Source organism: Falco rusticolus, chromosome 3 (assembly GCF_015220075.1).
Source record: "Falco rusticolus isolate bFalRus1 chromosome 3, bFalRus1.pri, whole genome shotgun sequence".
In the NCBI taxonomy this organism is placed as follows: domain Eukaryota; kingdom Metazoa; phylum Chordata; class Aves; order Falconiformes; family Falconidae; genus Falco; species Falco rusticolus.
In genome coordinates this window covers 93,133,029-93,150,061 of record NC_051189.1, presented here as the reverse complement: position 1 = coordinate 93,150,061, position 17,033 = coordinate 93,133,029, and the positions used below count along the sequence as shown (strand labels likewise).

The 17,033-nt window shown below is 42.3% G+C and overlaps 1 protein-coding gene across 3 annotated transcripts in view; it reads left to right on the top strand.

The window, feature by feature from the left end:
* Positions 1–17,033, top strand: part of F13A1 (coagulation factor XIII A chain) — a 60,939-nt gene that overhangs the window by 27,977 nt on the left and 15,929 nt on the right. For all 3 annotated transcript variants that reach the window (XM_037380685.1, XM_037380684.1, XM_037380683.1), the window contains exons 6-9: positions 3,492–3,599; positions 6,111–6,285; positions 9,919–10,057; positions 16,419–16,522. In XM_037380685.1, coding sequence (XP_037236582.1) covers positions 3,492–3,599; positions 6,111–6,285; positions 9,919–10,057; positions 16,419–16,522 — 526 coding nt within the window. The remainder of the gene's footprint in view (positions 1–3,491; positions 3,600–6,110; positions 6,286–9,918; positions 10,058–16,418; positions 16,523–17,033) is intronic.

Genomic DNA, 17,033 nt, shown 5'->3' with positions numbered 1-17,033 from the left:
GTGATGTTCCTGATCTCACCCTGACAATTTCCAACCATTAAAAACATGCATCTCCATCATTTTCAGCAATCCTGGACATGAAGAATAAGAACATTGCTGTGAGTGAGTAAAAGTACTAGCAGCAAGGCCTATATTATGAATAGGGCATGCAATTACGCATTTTGTATTTATGCTATATAGCCCTGTACAACTGTGCAAGTAAAAAGCTTAAGGCTACATACAGTCACAGAGGTGAAAGGTGTATAGTCATATACAAAAATACAGATAGACTTGTGCATGGTAATATTCTTAGGCTAAAAAACTGCTTTGGACGACAGCTGTAAGCTTTAACTCAGGTTGTAAATTAAAAAAGAACATACAGTTCAAAACTGGGTTACTAGTGGGAGATGACTGTCACAGCTGCTGTCTTTAATGAGCAGCATCAACATGAGAGGAGGAAAGGCAAGAAAAATGGACCAAGGAAGAAAAAACAAAAGACCAGTTGAAACATGGCTGTAGTGAATGAGGATGGAGATGTTCCTTGTAACACGACTGTGATTCCTTTCTTCTAAGAAAGCACAAATACCTAGTCACTCAGGAAAGCCCACGGGATTCAGGGGAAATTCGACTCTGGAAGAAGTCTAGGCACATAGGAATTCTTTAGCTGAAAAAGATCAGGAGCTGGATGCTATATTGATCATTTAATGTTTTTTTCTGAGAAAAATAAAACAAAACAGGTGGGTATATAGTTCTTGTTGCCATCGTGAGTTGTGTCATATCCCCACGATGAGCTGCGTTAGCTTTGCAGCCCACTGTGCACATGTATTTTTATGGCATGTGCATTTGGTCAGATCAGCCCATAGGCAACACGAGACCACCTCTGCCTGCAGCTGACTGTGAGGAACACAGCCCTAGCTCCACCAGTGCAAAAGGTGTGGTACAGCCCCTCTTACCTTTATTTAAATGGAAGGTCATCTACTAGAGACAGGTTAGCATGCCGGAGGATCCCGCTGAAGGCCAGCCCGACGAACGCACTGCTCTGTAACACAACGCATGTCTGTTTGCAGACAGGGCCCCTTTGCCTGTGTGTTTTCTCATGCCTCGTTTTCCATCTGCAGTCTTTCCCAGGTGGCTCCGCCAAAGTTCCTTGGTCCCGAATATGGTTTATTTTCATTTCAGCTTGTGTTGAGCAGTCAGTGCCTGCGCCTGGCCCAAGTTCACTCACCTGTCCTGGCTGCCTAATGCTGCTCTGGTTCCTCTGACATTTCAGGGATGTTCAGCCTTACAAATGCTATGTTTCTGTTCCAGTTCCCACTAGATAACATTTTCATGCCAAGAGTGAGAGCAAGAAACTAATTTAGTTTGATTTAATGTTTTTAAATCCCTGGATAGAGAAGAAGGGCAAAACTGTCTTCAGAGTTAAGGCTACTCTGCATCCTACTCTACTGCAACAGCATAAGGCAGCTAGACTTTACAGCTTGTCTGATTCTCCTGTTAATCCAGTTATTTCACAAGCATTCATGTAATTTTGTAAATACTAAGGTGGAAGGCAACAACCCTGACAGCAATTTCTTTCCTCTTTATTCTTTCTGTATATGCTGGCAAGATTGATGGTGTCTCATAAACCATAGATGAGAAATATATAATTTGCAGGGTAAACTCCATATTTATCTAGCTCAGGTCTTAGGCGCTGCTGATGACTTGAAGTGCAGAAAGCGGATTTTGATCCTGGTGAAAGTGATAAATCATTGGGCCAGATCAGAAGAAAAGTGAACTTGAAGTAGGAAGGATTGCTGCAAGGGCCTAGAGTTTACATTATCTGTTGTGAGGATTCTTCTTGGGAAGGAGGGTCTCCACAGCATGGTCATTCACCTGAGATTGTTTACATCACATATCAGTGGAGTGGACTGGAGAATCTACCATGCAGTTATTCAGCTTCCCAGGGATGATACAATATTAGGAGTAGGTCGCTGGGTAACGCTGATCCCTCTTTCCCTATTTACCCAAACACCATGAATTCAGTTTTGCTCAGACGGTGAGTTGTTACTCACTAGTGAACCTCTGCTCCAGAGAAAGTAATTCAGTGCAAGTGTGGGTGATGATGAGCAGGGTGTGCTGCCTTGGAGGACATTTGCTGAAAAGGATCTGTACGGCGGTGGTACTCTGAATGACAGCCAGGCAGGCTTGAGGCAGAGGCAAATCAAAGGACTTTCCCTGGCCAGGAGGTGGCTGAGGATGGTGAAATGTGGAGGTGCCTCTGCTTTCTTGGCTTATGCCAGAGCTTGACTGCTGCCTGGGATGTGACCCCCATCCCTCCTGTTTTCCCTGCAGCATCAGTCTTTACTCTTTGGGGCTTCCTTTTCAGCTCTCTCGTCTCAGGCTTCCTTCTCCTCTGCCTCTCCCTGGGCTGCCAAGGCAGCAGCTTGGTCTGGGCTCTTGCTTGCTTTCCTCAGGAGGCAAAACTCAGACAGCCCTTTTCTGCCAAGGAGCCCTGAGCCAGGCTGGAGACAGTTGCAAAATCAATCCAGCTCTAGTAGCAACACAAGAGCAAAAATCCTCCTAGTGTGAATCACATCTTTAGGGATGCAAGCGTGAAATGTAAAACCTAAAACGGCAAGGGGACAAGCTCCGTGGAGTTTCTGTCACAGCCCTGAATGTCAATATAGGATTGTCTGTCTAGAAGATATTTGTTTTATTAATGTGCATTTCCCTGTCTCCTAACATTTTCCAGGGGACCGAGGTATTTCCCTTTGCTATGCAGTTTCTCCTAAGGAAAATGAAATACAGTGCAGGGCAAGTTCTGTGACAAATGGTTTCTGGTCTATTTAGGCACCTCTGCCCTCAATTCATTCTTGTGCTTGTTCATGCTGGATCGAAGAAACTGTATATTTTCACTCTATTTTTGAAGAAGACTACTTTAGGTCACTTGGTATTTTTGATGTCTAAGTTTGGTAGACCAGGATTAATCTATATAATCAGCTTTTGGCTTGTCAATTTCAAACAGATTTAAAAATTAATTTTAAAATGTATCTTCAAATTAGCTTTGGCAAACCACTTATTGTTCAACTTCGCAGCATAGCATCGGCTGTGTCAGGGAGGTCCTGAAATTAACAGGTCTGGAATCTGTGAAGGACATGAAGTCCTTCACGAGCACACTAGCTTCTTGTAGTTATTATTATAATATCTTCCTATTATATACTTGTTAGCACTTAAAATTTTATGTCCTGTCAGAAAGGCTGTGTTGCCATTTCAACCTTCTGGAAACCAGACTAAGATTGATTGGAAAATTACACTCTCTTTTCCATCACAGCCTCTCACATTTTTTTGCCATACATGGGAGATTGTTCTAGAAGAAAACTTGTATTTTTAAACACAGAACTTTGACTTAGCCAGCTAATTTTGAAGCTGATCAGCTATTATAACAGCAATGAAAAATAATTTCACCTTTGCTTTCCAGAATAAAAAGTGACTGAATTTTCCCTCTGTTTCCCTTTTAATTTTCTTTTATCTAGTTTGAAGAAAACGTTCTGGATGCTTGCCTGTTCCTGATGGACAAGGCAGAACTGGAGCTCTCTGGGCGTGGAAACCCTATCAAAATCTGCCGTGTTGCCTCTGCAGTGGTATGTAATGGACGCCTAACGTGTGTCAGAAGCGACTCATAAATCAAAGCCAGGCTGGTTTAATTGGCCATCATGCCCCAATGTGCTCGCTCCAGCAGGTGCCAGATAAATTGTCCAGTCTGACCTCTGGGATCTGGCATTTTATTTCACTCCACTAAAAGTGAAATTGTTATGTTGGCTCGTTGCCTTTTCCTGAGATTGGTACCTCGCTGGTAGGAAACCCACTCTGAGACATCACACTGCAGGCATGATGGTGTTTCCTGTAATGCTGCGCTCGCTTTCTGAGCTGAGATAATTGAGAAAACTATTTCTGTCATGGATGGCAAGGTGGCACGATGGGTGGGATTTGGGATGAGGAACTGAGAGACTAACCTGAATGTGGTCTTAAGACACTGCAATGGCAGGTGTTACCATTTTTAAGCCCAAAAGGCCTAGTCACACTGAGAACATTCATATACACTACATCGGCCCCAGAAGAAAACACTGTGACAGCTGTCCTCTTAAACATGGGGCCCACAAAACTTCCTGCACCCACAATGGAAGTACCTAAAACTACCAGAAGCAAAGGATAAGGAGAAGACTTTCCACATCTCCATTCTTTCCAGCTGCTAGGCACCAGGAGTCATGTTGGAGCGGGTACAGAGGCAGCCCCATCCCTAATACTCAAGATGGAAGACTCCAGGATGACTTCCAGGATGTGGAAGGCAGAGGCTGAGTCCTCTCCTCTGCCTTATAGAGGTCCGAACTGATGCTGTCTGCTTCCCAGAATAATAGTCTAGTTATTGACCTAGTGTCATCAGGTGGTGTCCCAAGTCAGCTACTAAAACAGACTGTCCACAAAACATGGCTGCTGGAGATGAATAATCCTTTAACCCACTTATTACAGCATTTGCCCAGGCGGTAAGAGAATGAGCTCTTTGTCTTAAATGACACTGAAATGGAATCTCTGGCCTCTCAGTGCCACATCTGAATCTTGCATCACGTTAAATAGAACAACTTCAGCAAGAAGTATTGAGAACACACCTGCTTGTCTTTCTCTTTTAACTTTTTGGTTAGTTCTTTCACCCCAGAAATTAGAAACATGGCTTCAGACCTTCAGCAGAATTAAGAATTTAATGTGGTCCCCTCATCACTGGGCTAGCAGATGTAAAGGGTCCCTGGTGCAGGGACCATGGTAGCCCTAAGGGCAGAATAGCAGAGTGTATGAACCCAAAGAGGGCTTGGATATCACTTAGGTTTTGAGACACTCAGTCATTTTAGGGGAAGTTCACCATTGGAAATCCAGGAGTCAATGGACTTTAGGTCTAATCTGCAGAATTGGGCCATAGTTGAGTGGGAGTTTTGGCTGTCTGAAATCTGGACCTCAGTAAGAAGTGGCCAAGAAGTGCTAAGTCCCACCTGTGTTTCTTACCCTCGTTCTTGCTCAAGTTGAAATGTGGTAGAGCTGAGCTCATTTGAGGAGGTGCCCCTGTGCTGGGATACTGCTGAAGCTTCCTGACGTTGCAGAGCAGGTAGAGTCACCCCCTCTTCCTCTCTTTACAGCCAGAGGAGAGTCTGAAGATCAACACGCTGCCCTGTCCTTGAAGTGCCTCTTTCCTTGGCTTGTTTCCCACAACAGTGAGATGGGCACAACCCCTTAACCCTTTGGTTATGACTCTGAATACTTATCTTTATTCAGTCCTAGGGTTCACAGGAAGTCGATTTTCTAATTATAAACCAGTAGTTAATCCAGCCAAAAGCTTTTAAATGAGAATTGTGATTTATTTGGCTGGTGTGTAGCTGTTCCACATTAGCATAATTAAAAGGTGCAGAGCGAATGAGCTTTTTGCACAGCCTCAACTGGTTTGGTTCAAATTGCAGCTAGGAGATGTATTGCTCGTTAATGCCTATCAGTATAGCCATTAGTCAGCAAAACTTCTTGTTTTGTACAATCTTACCAGGGGAAAACTTACACAGCAAATTCCTTCTTGTTTTCGTGTGTGCTGGACCGAAGAAAGTTTATACTCTAAAAATAACAGTAGACTGGTTCTCCTCTCAATCTGCTGTAAACCTGGAGTGATTTTATTAAAATCTCTGGACTGAAAAGCAGTTGATGCCAGGAAAGAATGCAGCTCAATATTTCTGAGGCTCACTTATCAGTGTATTACTGGTCATGTTTATCAAAAATACATAGTAGTAAGCATATTTAATGTTAATAAAACTTACTAAACTGGCAACACGGATACTTAGTGTGGTGATTTAATTTCACCATTATTTTTAAGCATCTGACCTTCATTCAAAATTGTTCAAATTGCTCAATTCAAAATGCTCAAAAAAGCAGATGGAGAATCCATGGCCCTTAGCAAGATTGTTCCATTCATCTCCTACCTTTATAACTAAACATTTCTGTCTTACTTCTAGCCTAAACTTGGCTACCTTCAGTCTCTCCCATCCTATCTTTGTCTGCTGGGTTAAAGAGCTCTTTATTATTCAGACTTTGACATCCCTAATGCTCATTTCTTTTGCCTTTAGATCAACTCCAGAGATGATAATGGTGTGATTGCTGGATCCTGGGACAATACATACACTTACGGTGTCCCACCTTCAGCCTGGACGGGAAGTGTGGACATTCTCTTGGAGTATTACAGTTCTAAGCAACCCGTGCGATACGGCCAGTGCTGGGTCTTTGCTGGTGTCTTCAACACATGTAGGTATCAGTGAGAAAAGCTTCACGCGGCTATGCAATTCTTGCATAACAGAGAGAGCTTTTAGGTTAAACTATCTAAAATACTTCCTATCTCCACGGTGTTCAGGGGTAAATAGCAGAGATACTTAAAAATACATGGCCGAAATAGGTGGTCTTTAAATAAACCTTTGGCATCTCCTTCAGTTTGGCTGCTCTTCCACACAAATCTGTTAACTATTTATTGGTTCAGTAAAATGTATTCAATGACTCATGAGGGTAATTTTGGGGGAGAGAAAATTAGTCCTTTGGCACCGTCCACATTTCTGTTAGGAAATCTGAGATGAACAGTGGGCTTGTTATCTAGACCTGCAACATGAAAGTATTACCCAACATGGGATATGTGATGGTATTTCTGCTCCAGAAAGGTCAAATCTTACCTACTGAGGATTGTTCCTAGCAAAATTGACATGTACTGTCCTAGTATCTGTCTACTGAGCACTGTTAACATTTTCTATGGAGTCTGTGAGCCAGAACAATGAGGGAAGTGCTAGCCTGGTTTATAAATTGTCTAGCACTACAAGATAAGGTCTAAACACACTTGCTCAAACTAGAATTCCAATGTTGCCACAAATGTGGTGTTGCAGGTTCTAAAATCCAGTAGGGAAAGCAGAGTTGGATGGGTCCCACTTCTTTACTGCCTAGTGTTTTCTAATAACATCATCTGCTAATACACTGGGACACACAGCAGTGTATTAGCAGCCAAGAAAGACGCTAGAAGTGTAAAAAATGTGCATTATACAGATAATGGGGACCAGCCATTGGAAGCAATGCTTATGTCAAATGCCAGTGTAGCCAGTCAAGCAGTTCATATGCTTGTGGCACTGGCCAATAGAAGCCAAACAGAAATTAAAAGTAACGTCTATCTTAAACCCAGATGACCTTCCTTAGAAGTGCTTACAACATACACATTTAAGTATCAAACTTGGGGGGACCAGATCAGCTTAGGACCATGGGGGACACAATGGGTATTTCTGCAGGCTTGGAGCCTACTTTGCATCAAGTAGCCCTTCTCAGCCACAGCTGAAGGGCTAAGCTTTGGCCCTTGTATTTAAGATGTGAAAAGGAAATTACAGAAAAGCTTTCCATGAAACTTTCCTGTTTGTCACGTCTCAGTACTGTCACATGTTACCGTCATATGCTGCTGTCTCAAGGAATCACATTATACTTCTCTTTATCTTTTATTTCTATCAAAAATGAAGGGTATGAATCACCCATCTTCTGCAGCAAACACGGAAATTGAATAATTAATGACAAGTTACAGACTGGTTCTTCACCCCCAGGCAGCCCTGGACATCTCTGTCTTTTCACTTTATTTTTGCCTCTTCTGTACATGTGTGTTTCATTTTGTGCATAATTTTCATCCAAGCTTGAAAACTGAATTTCATGACTCATTTTAGTCACCTGAGGTAGTTCAAAAACTATTCAAAACAGTAAGGACTTCAGAAACAAAGGTGGCATCTGACCACCTAGCCTTCTGCTTGCACAGGCTTCTCGCAGCTGTGGTGGGAGACGCAGTTTCAGGCATCTCTGCTTCTTTTTCATACATCTGGAGAGGTTCCTGTTTTGCTTTGTGGAGGTGCTGGCAGGTGCTCTGTCCTTCAACACATAAAATGGTTCATTTTATTCCTGGTGCAGTGGGATAATGAGCAATCGCACACATCCAAAGAACCTGAGAGACATCTACTTCCATCACTGTCTGAGGTCACGTGGTCTGTACTTGATTCTCCCCAGCTTCTGCGCAATGCAATGGGTTCAAAAATGCTCTTGCAAATATTTCCTATGGATGCAATTCCTTGTAGTGGCTGCCACAGGCCACTTTGTCTTCTCTGACTCTTGCCTCATCTCGATTTCTCCAGATCACAGAAAGACGCACACACCAGTTCTCCCACCTTGCCCCTGCACTGGCCCTGAATCACCACTACGCAGTGGTTTGTCTACAGGCCACCATGAAGCTAAGTTAGTTAAGTCAGAGACCTGGCACTTTGTACTGCTGCAAGGATTGCTGAAATTTGTTGAACATTATGAAATGAAAATGTTGTCCAGTGGCTGATCTGACAGGTATCCACTGATGTATCCAGCTGTTGACCACTGCACAGAGAGAACAGCAAGGGTCCGAACAGCTGCGTGCAACTAAAAGGGTTATTTTGAGCTGACTTTGAGTCTTTCTCAGGTCATGTTGTATCTTTATGGCCAGTCCAGCTTTCCAAGGTTACCATGTTGTACACTCTGGATAGTCAGCTGTAAAAATGCTAAAACATTCTGAAAAATGATCATTAATCTTGAAATTGTCAGACAAATTATTTTCAATGAGCCCTGATGGCTCATGTGCTGGAAACCTGGGAGGTCACTTGAATTAAGTTTAATCAATAGGTACATATGGTATTGGATGCATCCAGGTAATTTGTCATCCAGGAACTTGAAATGAATGTGCAGCATTACACTTTATTGGGAGTCACAGCAGTGACACTAATGAATATACAAAACCCAGCAGTAGCAGCAAGGGCTGCTCAACATTGCAGCATTGGAACTATTTTTAAATAGGATTTTCGATAAAAATGTTTTCCCTTTCCAAAAAAAAAACCAAACAAACCCCTCTGTTTTCTGCAGAACCATGTTGGCTCCTAAATTGGAAAACAGGAACTTTTTTTTGGCTGAGAGACAAAATATTTCTTCTGGAGAAGTGGAGATGATGTGTCACCCTGCAGCCCCACTCCCCCCCGGGGTTGTGCTCCATGCTTATTTATCAGCCAGAGTGCACCACAAACACAGAAGCCTAACGATGCACTACTGCACTTCACATGTAGCCAGAGCATTTCCACATTTCCCAAATTTACCGCTTGTCAAATGGGTAGAAGAGTCATCAGTGCCACGTTGCGATGGTCTGAGATTCAGGGGTAGAGGCTTCTTTTCTTTTTATCCTCCTTTTAAGATCCTTTATGGGAAGAGACTATTGACTCCAAAATACTATTACTTAGCAATCAATACAAATTATGTAATGCATTTTGTTCAGACTCTCTAACTCTGACATTTCCCTTGCAAATAATGCAGCTTTCCCCCCTTGTTAGCAATAATTTTCTGCTTTATTCTTTGTGTTTGCCAGATACCTTCTGACAGCAGATGTCCAACTCCAAATCAACCAAGAGGAGATACTTTCTATTAATTTTCTTTTTAGCACAGTCTCATGATTCTCCTGGGTTACTGATACTAGGAGGCATAATATATTTTGCGTTTCTTGCAAGCTCAGACTCATTTTTCTTTATACCACACTTGGTCACGCAGTTGACCCATTGCACTCAGATTTGCCTTAAAATTAGCTACAGTGTGGTCACTATGCAAGACTGCTCTAAAACTATTGGTAATCAGCTGCTTAGGTGATAACCATTGTACCATTACATATCTCGAATGCTCATCATTTTGGGTCCAAATAAAGTATTTAACATATTCTCTATAAAGACAGATAGGAGGAAACATTTGGGTTGGTTTGAGTTTTCCCATATTGTTCTAGTTATTAATAGTTTCTCTCCTCTCATCCTGTCATCTATGAGTACAGTCTTTGTATTTGTCCTTCTCATCACACTTCTGTCTTTGCCACAGTTCTGAGGTGCTTGGGGATACCTGCAAGACTCATTACCAACTATTCTTCTGCCCATGATAACAATGCCAATTTACAGTTGGATTTCTTTCTGGATGACGAAGGGAAATTGGATACCAAAATTACAAAAGACTCTGTCTGGTGAGTTCTCCTGGCAAATGCCTTTAATATGTGCGCTGTGTAAGTAGTAAAAAACATGACAGCAATACCTGTGGTGTATTTATTTCTCTGTGCATTAAAGAGCACTGCTAGCTTATGTAAAACAGAATGAATGGATTGTTAGTACACTGTCTAATATGAAGTGCTTGTCATCTAAAGAGACAAAACCTAGGGGATCCCAATACTAACGTTACTGTACAGTGCACATTTAAGAACACTGGAGGAGAGCTGGAATGGGTTTGTGCACCTTAGGGCCAGGTCATTTCTAAAAATTGAAAGGGGTAGGATGGGCACTTCCATCACTCTGGGGCCAGGCTCAAAGGGATACCTCAATATCTATGGAAAAACACCCTTCTTGTTCTGCTTCTGCCCAGTTCCTGCATTTTTAGGCTGGTTTTACACTGTACATGCAGTCACTGTTGCAAACAGGTACTTTCCCAAATGAACTCAGTTCAGCTGAAAAAGAAACAAGCCAAAGTATCATACAAGGTACTGAAATGCTATTGCCAGATTTATAAAGAGAAAACTCCCTAGGAACAAGAAATGGAGTCTACATGTTCTTTTGGAAAAGACAGTCCTCTGACTTGCTCCTTGAATTCTTACTATCACCTGTCTGACAGGAGAAGTGTAGTATATATTGATTATATGCTCTGTTCTGTAGAAATTATGTGTGGGTTATTGGGCCTCAAGCCTCTCCTCCTCAGAGTGAAGCAGTTAATGTGACCTCTATATTCCTATAATCAGGAGATATTTGTCCTATTCAGTGTTAATATACCTGATTTGTGTCAATGATATCTTCAACTCATCAGCATAGCTGCTCATCAGTATGTCTCATTAATAGCATTCTCTGGAAGTCTTTATATTAAAACTGTAATAAACCCATTCTGTGGTGGAGAAAATGACGGAACATGTTGCTGTAACCTCTTTTATATGATTTCCATAACCTGCTACCGAGAGGGAATCTAAGGAAAACAATTAGGTTCATTTACATCTGAAGCTTGTGTCACAGCATCACAGAATAGTTGGGACTCAAAGGGACCCCTGGAAGTCATCCAACCCCCTGATCAAAGCAGGGTCAGCTAGAGCAGCTCAGAGCTGTGTCCAGTCAAGTTTTGAGTATATCCAAGGATGGATACTCCTCCACAACCTCTCTGAGAAACTTGTACTAGTGCTTAACCATTCTCACAGTAAAGAAGTGTTTCCTGACGTTCAGACAGAATTTCCTGTGTTTTAATTAGTGCCCATTGCTTCTTGTCCTGTCATTGGGGGTCACTGAGAAGAGTCTGGCTTTGTCTTCTTCCCCTGGCTCCCCTAACCAGGCATTTACACACATGGAAAAGATCCTATTGAGCCTTCCCACCTGCAGGCAGAACAGCCGCAGCTTTCTTAGTGTCTCCTTATGTACAGCCTCTGGTGTATCAGCCATTCTTTCCAGTTTTCTGTATCAACAACCTTGCTGAAGGTATAGTAGATCTCTCCAGGTCATTAATGAAGATATTAAGCAGTATTGGACCAGTATCAACCTCTGGGGTACACAAGTAGTGATTAGGCTCCAGCTGGAGTTCACACCACTGATCACAATCCTCTGATCCTAGCAGTTCAGCTGGTTTTCAATTTCCCCTTACTGTCCACTTATCTAGTCTATACTTCAGTGGCTTGTCTATGAGGATGTTCTGGGAGATGGTGCCAAAGTCAAAAGAGAAATCGACCCCCATGCACTGCTCTCTGCTTGTCCACTCATTCATTTCATCAGAGAAGGTTATCAGGTTGGTCAGGCACATCTGGCCCCTTGTAAATCCATGCTGACTGCTAATCACCTTGTCCTTAATAGGTTTGGAAATGTTTTCCAGAAGAATTTGGTCTATAACCTTCCCAGGGATCAAGGTGAGGCTGACAATCTGTAGTTCCCTGGGTATTCCTTCTTCTCTTTCTTGAAGAAAGGAGTGATACTTGCTTTCTTCCAGTCCTCAGGAACCTCCCCCAGTCACCATGACCTTTCATAGATACAAGCGGTCTTACACTCGTAAGTGCATTGGCCAGCTCTCTCAGCCCTTTTGGGTCCGTCTCATCAGATCCATTGGATTTCTGTGTATTCAGTTTGTTTAAATGTTCTCTAATTTATTCCTCATCTACAGATGGTAAATTTTCATTACTCCAAACTTCCACACTGGTCTCAGGGGCTGTGATTCCTGAGAGCAAGGTTTAACTGTAAAAAACAAGGCAAAGATGACATTGAATATTTTGGCCTTCTCTTAGACCTTTGTCATCAGGTCCCCAGTCCCATTTGGCAGCAGAACCACATTTTCCTTAGTCTTCCTTTTGATCCTGATGTGCTTGCCTTTCCTACTGCTCTTCACACCCCTTGACATACTCCGTTTGATATGGATTTTGGCTTTTCTAAACCTGTCCCTGCATGCTCAGTGTCTCTATATTCCTCCTGGTCACCTGTCCCTGCTTCAACCTCTTGTGCGCTTGTTTGACTTTAATTGGGACCACCTTGTACACCATGCAGGCCTTGTGCCCCCTTGGGGTTGATTTCTTGCACATGGGGATGGATCATTCTTAACCTTGGAGGAGGTAACCCTTGAAAAACAACCAGCTCTCCTGGGCCCATCTTCTACCCAGAACTGCCTCCCATGGGATTCACCCAAGCAGGACCTTAAACAGGCCAAAGCCTACTCTACTGAAGTCCTGTGGTGCTGTTATTTGCCTTGTTCCCTCCTGCTAGGAACCTTGGGGTTCCCAGTTTGCTAAGTTTCATCTGGTCGATATGATAGCAGGACCTCAGTAAGCCTCCTGGGGCTGGTCCTTCTGTGGCCCACAGAGCTGTAAAGGAACAGTCCCTCTTCCGAAACCTCCTCTGCCTGTAAATGATATGAAACAAGACCCAGCGACTGTGCCTCACTGCTCAGTCCATATACTCCCAGTAATGGATCATTGCCACACTTCAGACTTTTCACTGTCTCATCTCTTCTTGTTCCCTTCTCCTAACCTGATCCCTGAAACGCCTCTCATCCACTTTTGACATTTTCTTTTACTCCCTACCTCTTCTTTTCCCAGCTGTTTCCCAAGACTTCTTAATTCAATCCCGGTTTTTTCCATTCTTTTGGGACTGGGCCAGCTCATCCCAAATCACCCTTGTTCCACTGAAATGCATATGCAGCTTCACGCTACATTTCAACCTTCCATCCTACGTTTGCTTTTCTTTGGCTTGATTACTTTTTGAACTGCCTTGTTCATCTTTTATCCTCCTGGTGCATTTACTAGTACATGGTGCACATAACCCTTTGGGCATGACTTAATATATTACGCACCTCTTTTCATTTCTCCTCTGTGTCCTTTCTCTTCATTACTCTGTGACACTCCATGGTAGCCCACATGCCGACTTTAAATGGCTTGTGTCTTAACCTTGATATTATTTTTAATGTCTCTTTTAATTTCTTTCTTTTTTTTTTAAGAGGACAAGCTCAAGGTATTTATAATGATTTTTAAAAATATATTTCTCACTTTTATTTATAATCTCCTGAAAACTGGAAGCAAAGCTCTTTTTCTTTATTAATATATCATTTCTATTGCCTTGTATTGCTGGAGCTGATCTGTCTTCAGGTTTTAAATACTCTCAGACTTCAGGGATACTTGGAGCCAGGATTTTTAGTCCAATCAATCTCTGAGTGTGGGTCTCCCTCTGAATGTTATCTGACATTTATTTATTTTTATTAAAGATCATCTTCTCCCTCAGGATAGAAAACAACAACAAAAACAACAGAACACATATACAAAATTACACAGACTTTGCAAAAAGTTATTTTTATAAAGCTGGCCGGATTTGGACCCATCAGTACTGCCTCCATCCCCTTACTTTGTTCTCCTTGTCTTTCTTAATGATGATATAAAGACACTTAAAGAATATTTCTCTTGGACCGGAATCAAGACTCACTCCTACTGTGAGGTCCAAGCAGACTGACGTCAGTACCTCAGCAGAAACTTGCTCGAAGTCACGCAGACGCATGGGGGTTCATCCATGTCCAAGCCTGTAGAGAAAGCCATTCTGAGGTATCTGTTCACCCATTCATGTCCAGCTCACTTTTCCCTAATTTCTTAATAATGTTATCAGCAACAATCTCAACCCCAATGTCTGAGCTTATTAGCTAATGAAAGGGCAGCAGCTGTTTCCAGCATGTGCCTGTCTCATAAGCAATACGAAGTAACCTTCTTAAATTGTCTTCCAGGCATAAAACCCACCTGGTCATCTTTTATTAATTTCCCCATTGCTTTGTTTAGTCTATTCGTAATTATCTCTGTAAATATTTAATGGTCACTACATTGATCTGTGTAGCCATTCTTGCTTTCTTTAATGTCTCAGGCTTGCTGTAGAATATAAGAACTACAGAATCAGTTTAACAAATCATGGCTGTGGAGCCAGATCCTCAGCTGTGCTCACTTCTCCCAGAGACAGGTTTCTGCTACTTTTCAGTGAGGCAAATGATCCCCTCACCCTCCTTTCCTTAATGCTCATGTGCTTTACAAGCAATATCTTTCTGTCCATCCACATCCACTATCCTTACCTGTATTTGTTATTTGCATGGCAGCAGACCTATAGGAATTGTCGTCCTGTTGCGCCAACACCACACCAATAGAAACCAATAAGAAAGATCCTGTTCCCTAGGTTGGATATAGAAAAATATATATTAAAAACTACATTATCTAATTACAGAATTGAAGCAGAGCTGCCATTTTCCACACTGTTATCCCCCTTTGGTTTTATCATCCTTCTCTCCTGCCTGCTCTTCAGCTTCTTCTTTCGCAGAACTGAAAGCCAATGACACATCTGGGTTTGATTCGAAGCGAACCAGTGAAGGCTTCAGGGCAGGGATTGTCTCTCTCCCATGTTGGCAAAACAGTTTTCAAAAACCCACCTACCACAAAGTGTGTCCTCATTCTCTGGTAGCCCTCAGCAAAACTCTGCGAGCATGATTCAGCATTGACTACTCTCAGCAACATCAAAAATTCTCTGAGTGTGCGTCATTTTCCTTGAATAATTCCTTTTTCTGTAGTGCTGCTTCATTAACGCTCCTAACTGACAAGTTTTACCCTGATCCAAGCTTTCATTTCCACTTTGAAATGTCTTGTTAGACAAGCCTCAGATCCTTCCGACTCTGCTCCATGGCTGGTTTTCACCTATTATTCATGGAATAGTCAGAGTTTAACAGTCCCCATTTCAGCTGCTAATATCATCCCATGTACTAGGGGCTGTATCAGCAGCTACACAGATATATTTTTATTCAAATCTGCTGTAGGATATATATAATTTGCAAGCAAAATTGCCCTTTTCTATACTTCTTCCTTCTTTTATTTTTTGCAGTAATGAAATGCAAACACCTTGCTGGCTTTACTGCAAGACCCTCTTCCTAGACAGTCTTTTCTTCTTGCCTGTGCTGTCCCTTGAGTGCTGGTAGCATCGCAGGGAGTTACAAGATCTGTCTGTCTTTTCTGATCCTCTTGGAAACATTCTGGGCATACAGTGATGGTGTTGTAGTGGTTTGGTTTTTTTTCCCCTCATCATCCAGCCAGCGAGGGCGTGTCAGCCCTGAGTGCTTAGATGAACAGTTCTCAGAAATTCCACTTTGAGCACACTGTCCTGGGCCCTAAAGGCAGACCTGGCCCACAGCAGTTTTGTGGAAAGCTGTATGTTCTAGATCTGACCCCCCTCACTGGCATGACACACTGGGAAGACTATGAGGAAGCCACAATGAGGATAATCTTATAAAGCCTGTGCAGGGTCTTTTTCTCAACCAACATGGAAACCAGCTAACCTTGTTTATTTTGCGTCATAAAAACAAAGCTACACAGTGTACATTATGGAGCTGATCCTCAAATCTCTTCAGAAAATGTACCAATGCTTCAGTCTTAAGAGTTATAAAGCAGACCATGCTTCAATGGCTTGAAGAAGATTCGAAGCTTACTTTAGCAGGCAGACTGAAGTGGAGGTGTCTGGCTGGAAAGGGACTGCAGTTTGTGTAGCTCTTCATATACCCCAACGATCTCCAAGCACTGCAAAGTTTTCTGAGACATTTGCATTGAGATCCCATTAGAAGTATCAAAAAGCTACTTCAGCTTGCAGTCAAGAAACTACAATGAGAGATTGTGGCCTTCAGCTTTTAACAGATAGGTACCAAACTTTTAGACCTTAAAAATCTGTTCTCTAAAAAAAAGCCAACTTTTTCACACCTAGATTGGCAAATGTTGTTATTGAAGCGATGGCAGGACGTAAATACACAGGGTTTTTTTGGTCTGTATGCTTCTTTCCAATAATTTAATATTCTGGCTCCATCTCTTGTCTAAGGAACTACCACTGCTGGAATGAAGCTTGGATGACCAGACCAGATCTTCCTGTTGGTTTTGGGGGATGGCAGGTTGTTGATGGGACACCCCAAGAAACCAGTGATGGTAATACTGCTTGAAATCCTCCTTAGCTCTCTTTCCAATGCTTGGGCTCTTCATGGCAAACCATGAACCGATGATAGCTGAGCCAGTGGCACCATATGGCCAGTGACAACTTCTTGCAACAACGACACTCACCTGTGCTCAGGGCCTTCTGATTTGTTTGGAGCTCTAAAATAAATCTGTCCTTATTATAACACTGCTCATGTTGCATATGCACAAAATACTGCTTGAGAAGTGCCCTGCTTGGTACAGAAGAGATGTGGTCTTGTTGCCAAAAGATGGCTTCTAAAATTTTAAAGAACCTGTACAGGAACCTAATCAAATTAATTTTCTTTCATTTTATGTCTGCATAAATGTCTTATTTTATGTCTTACTAAACTTCCTGAGCAGGCTGTAGGCAGGAGACAAAAAGTGAAAAGCCACTGCTATTTCTTCCCAGTCCTTAATTTCCCAGTTCTTAAAAGACATTCTTAGCAAATTTGCAGTGAGATCTTTCTCAGGCTGTGGTATAACT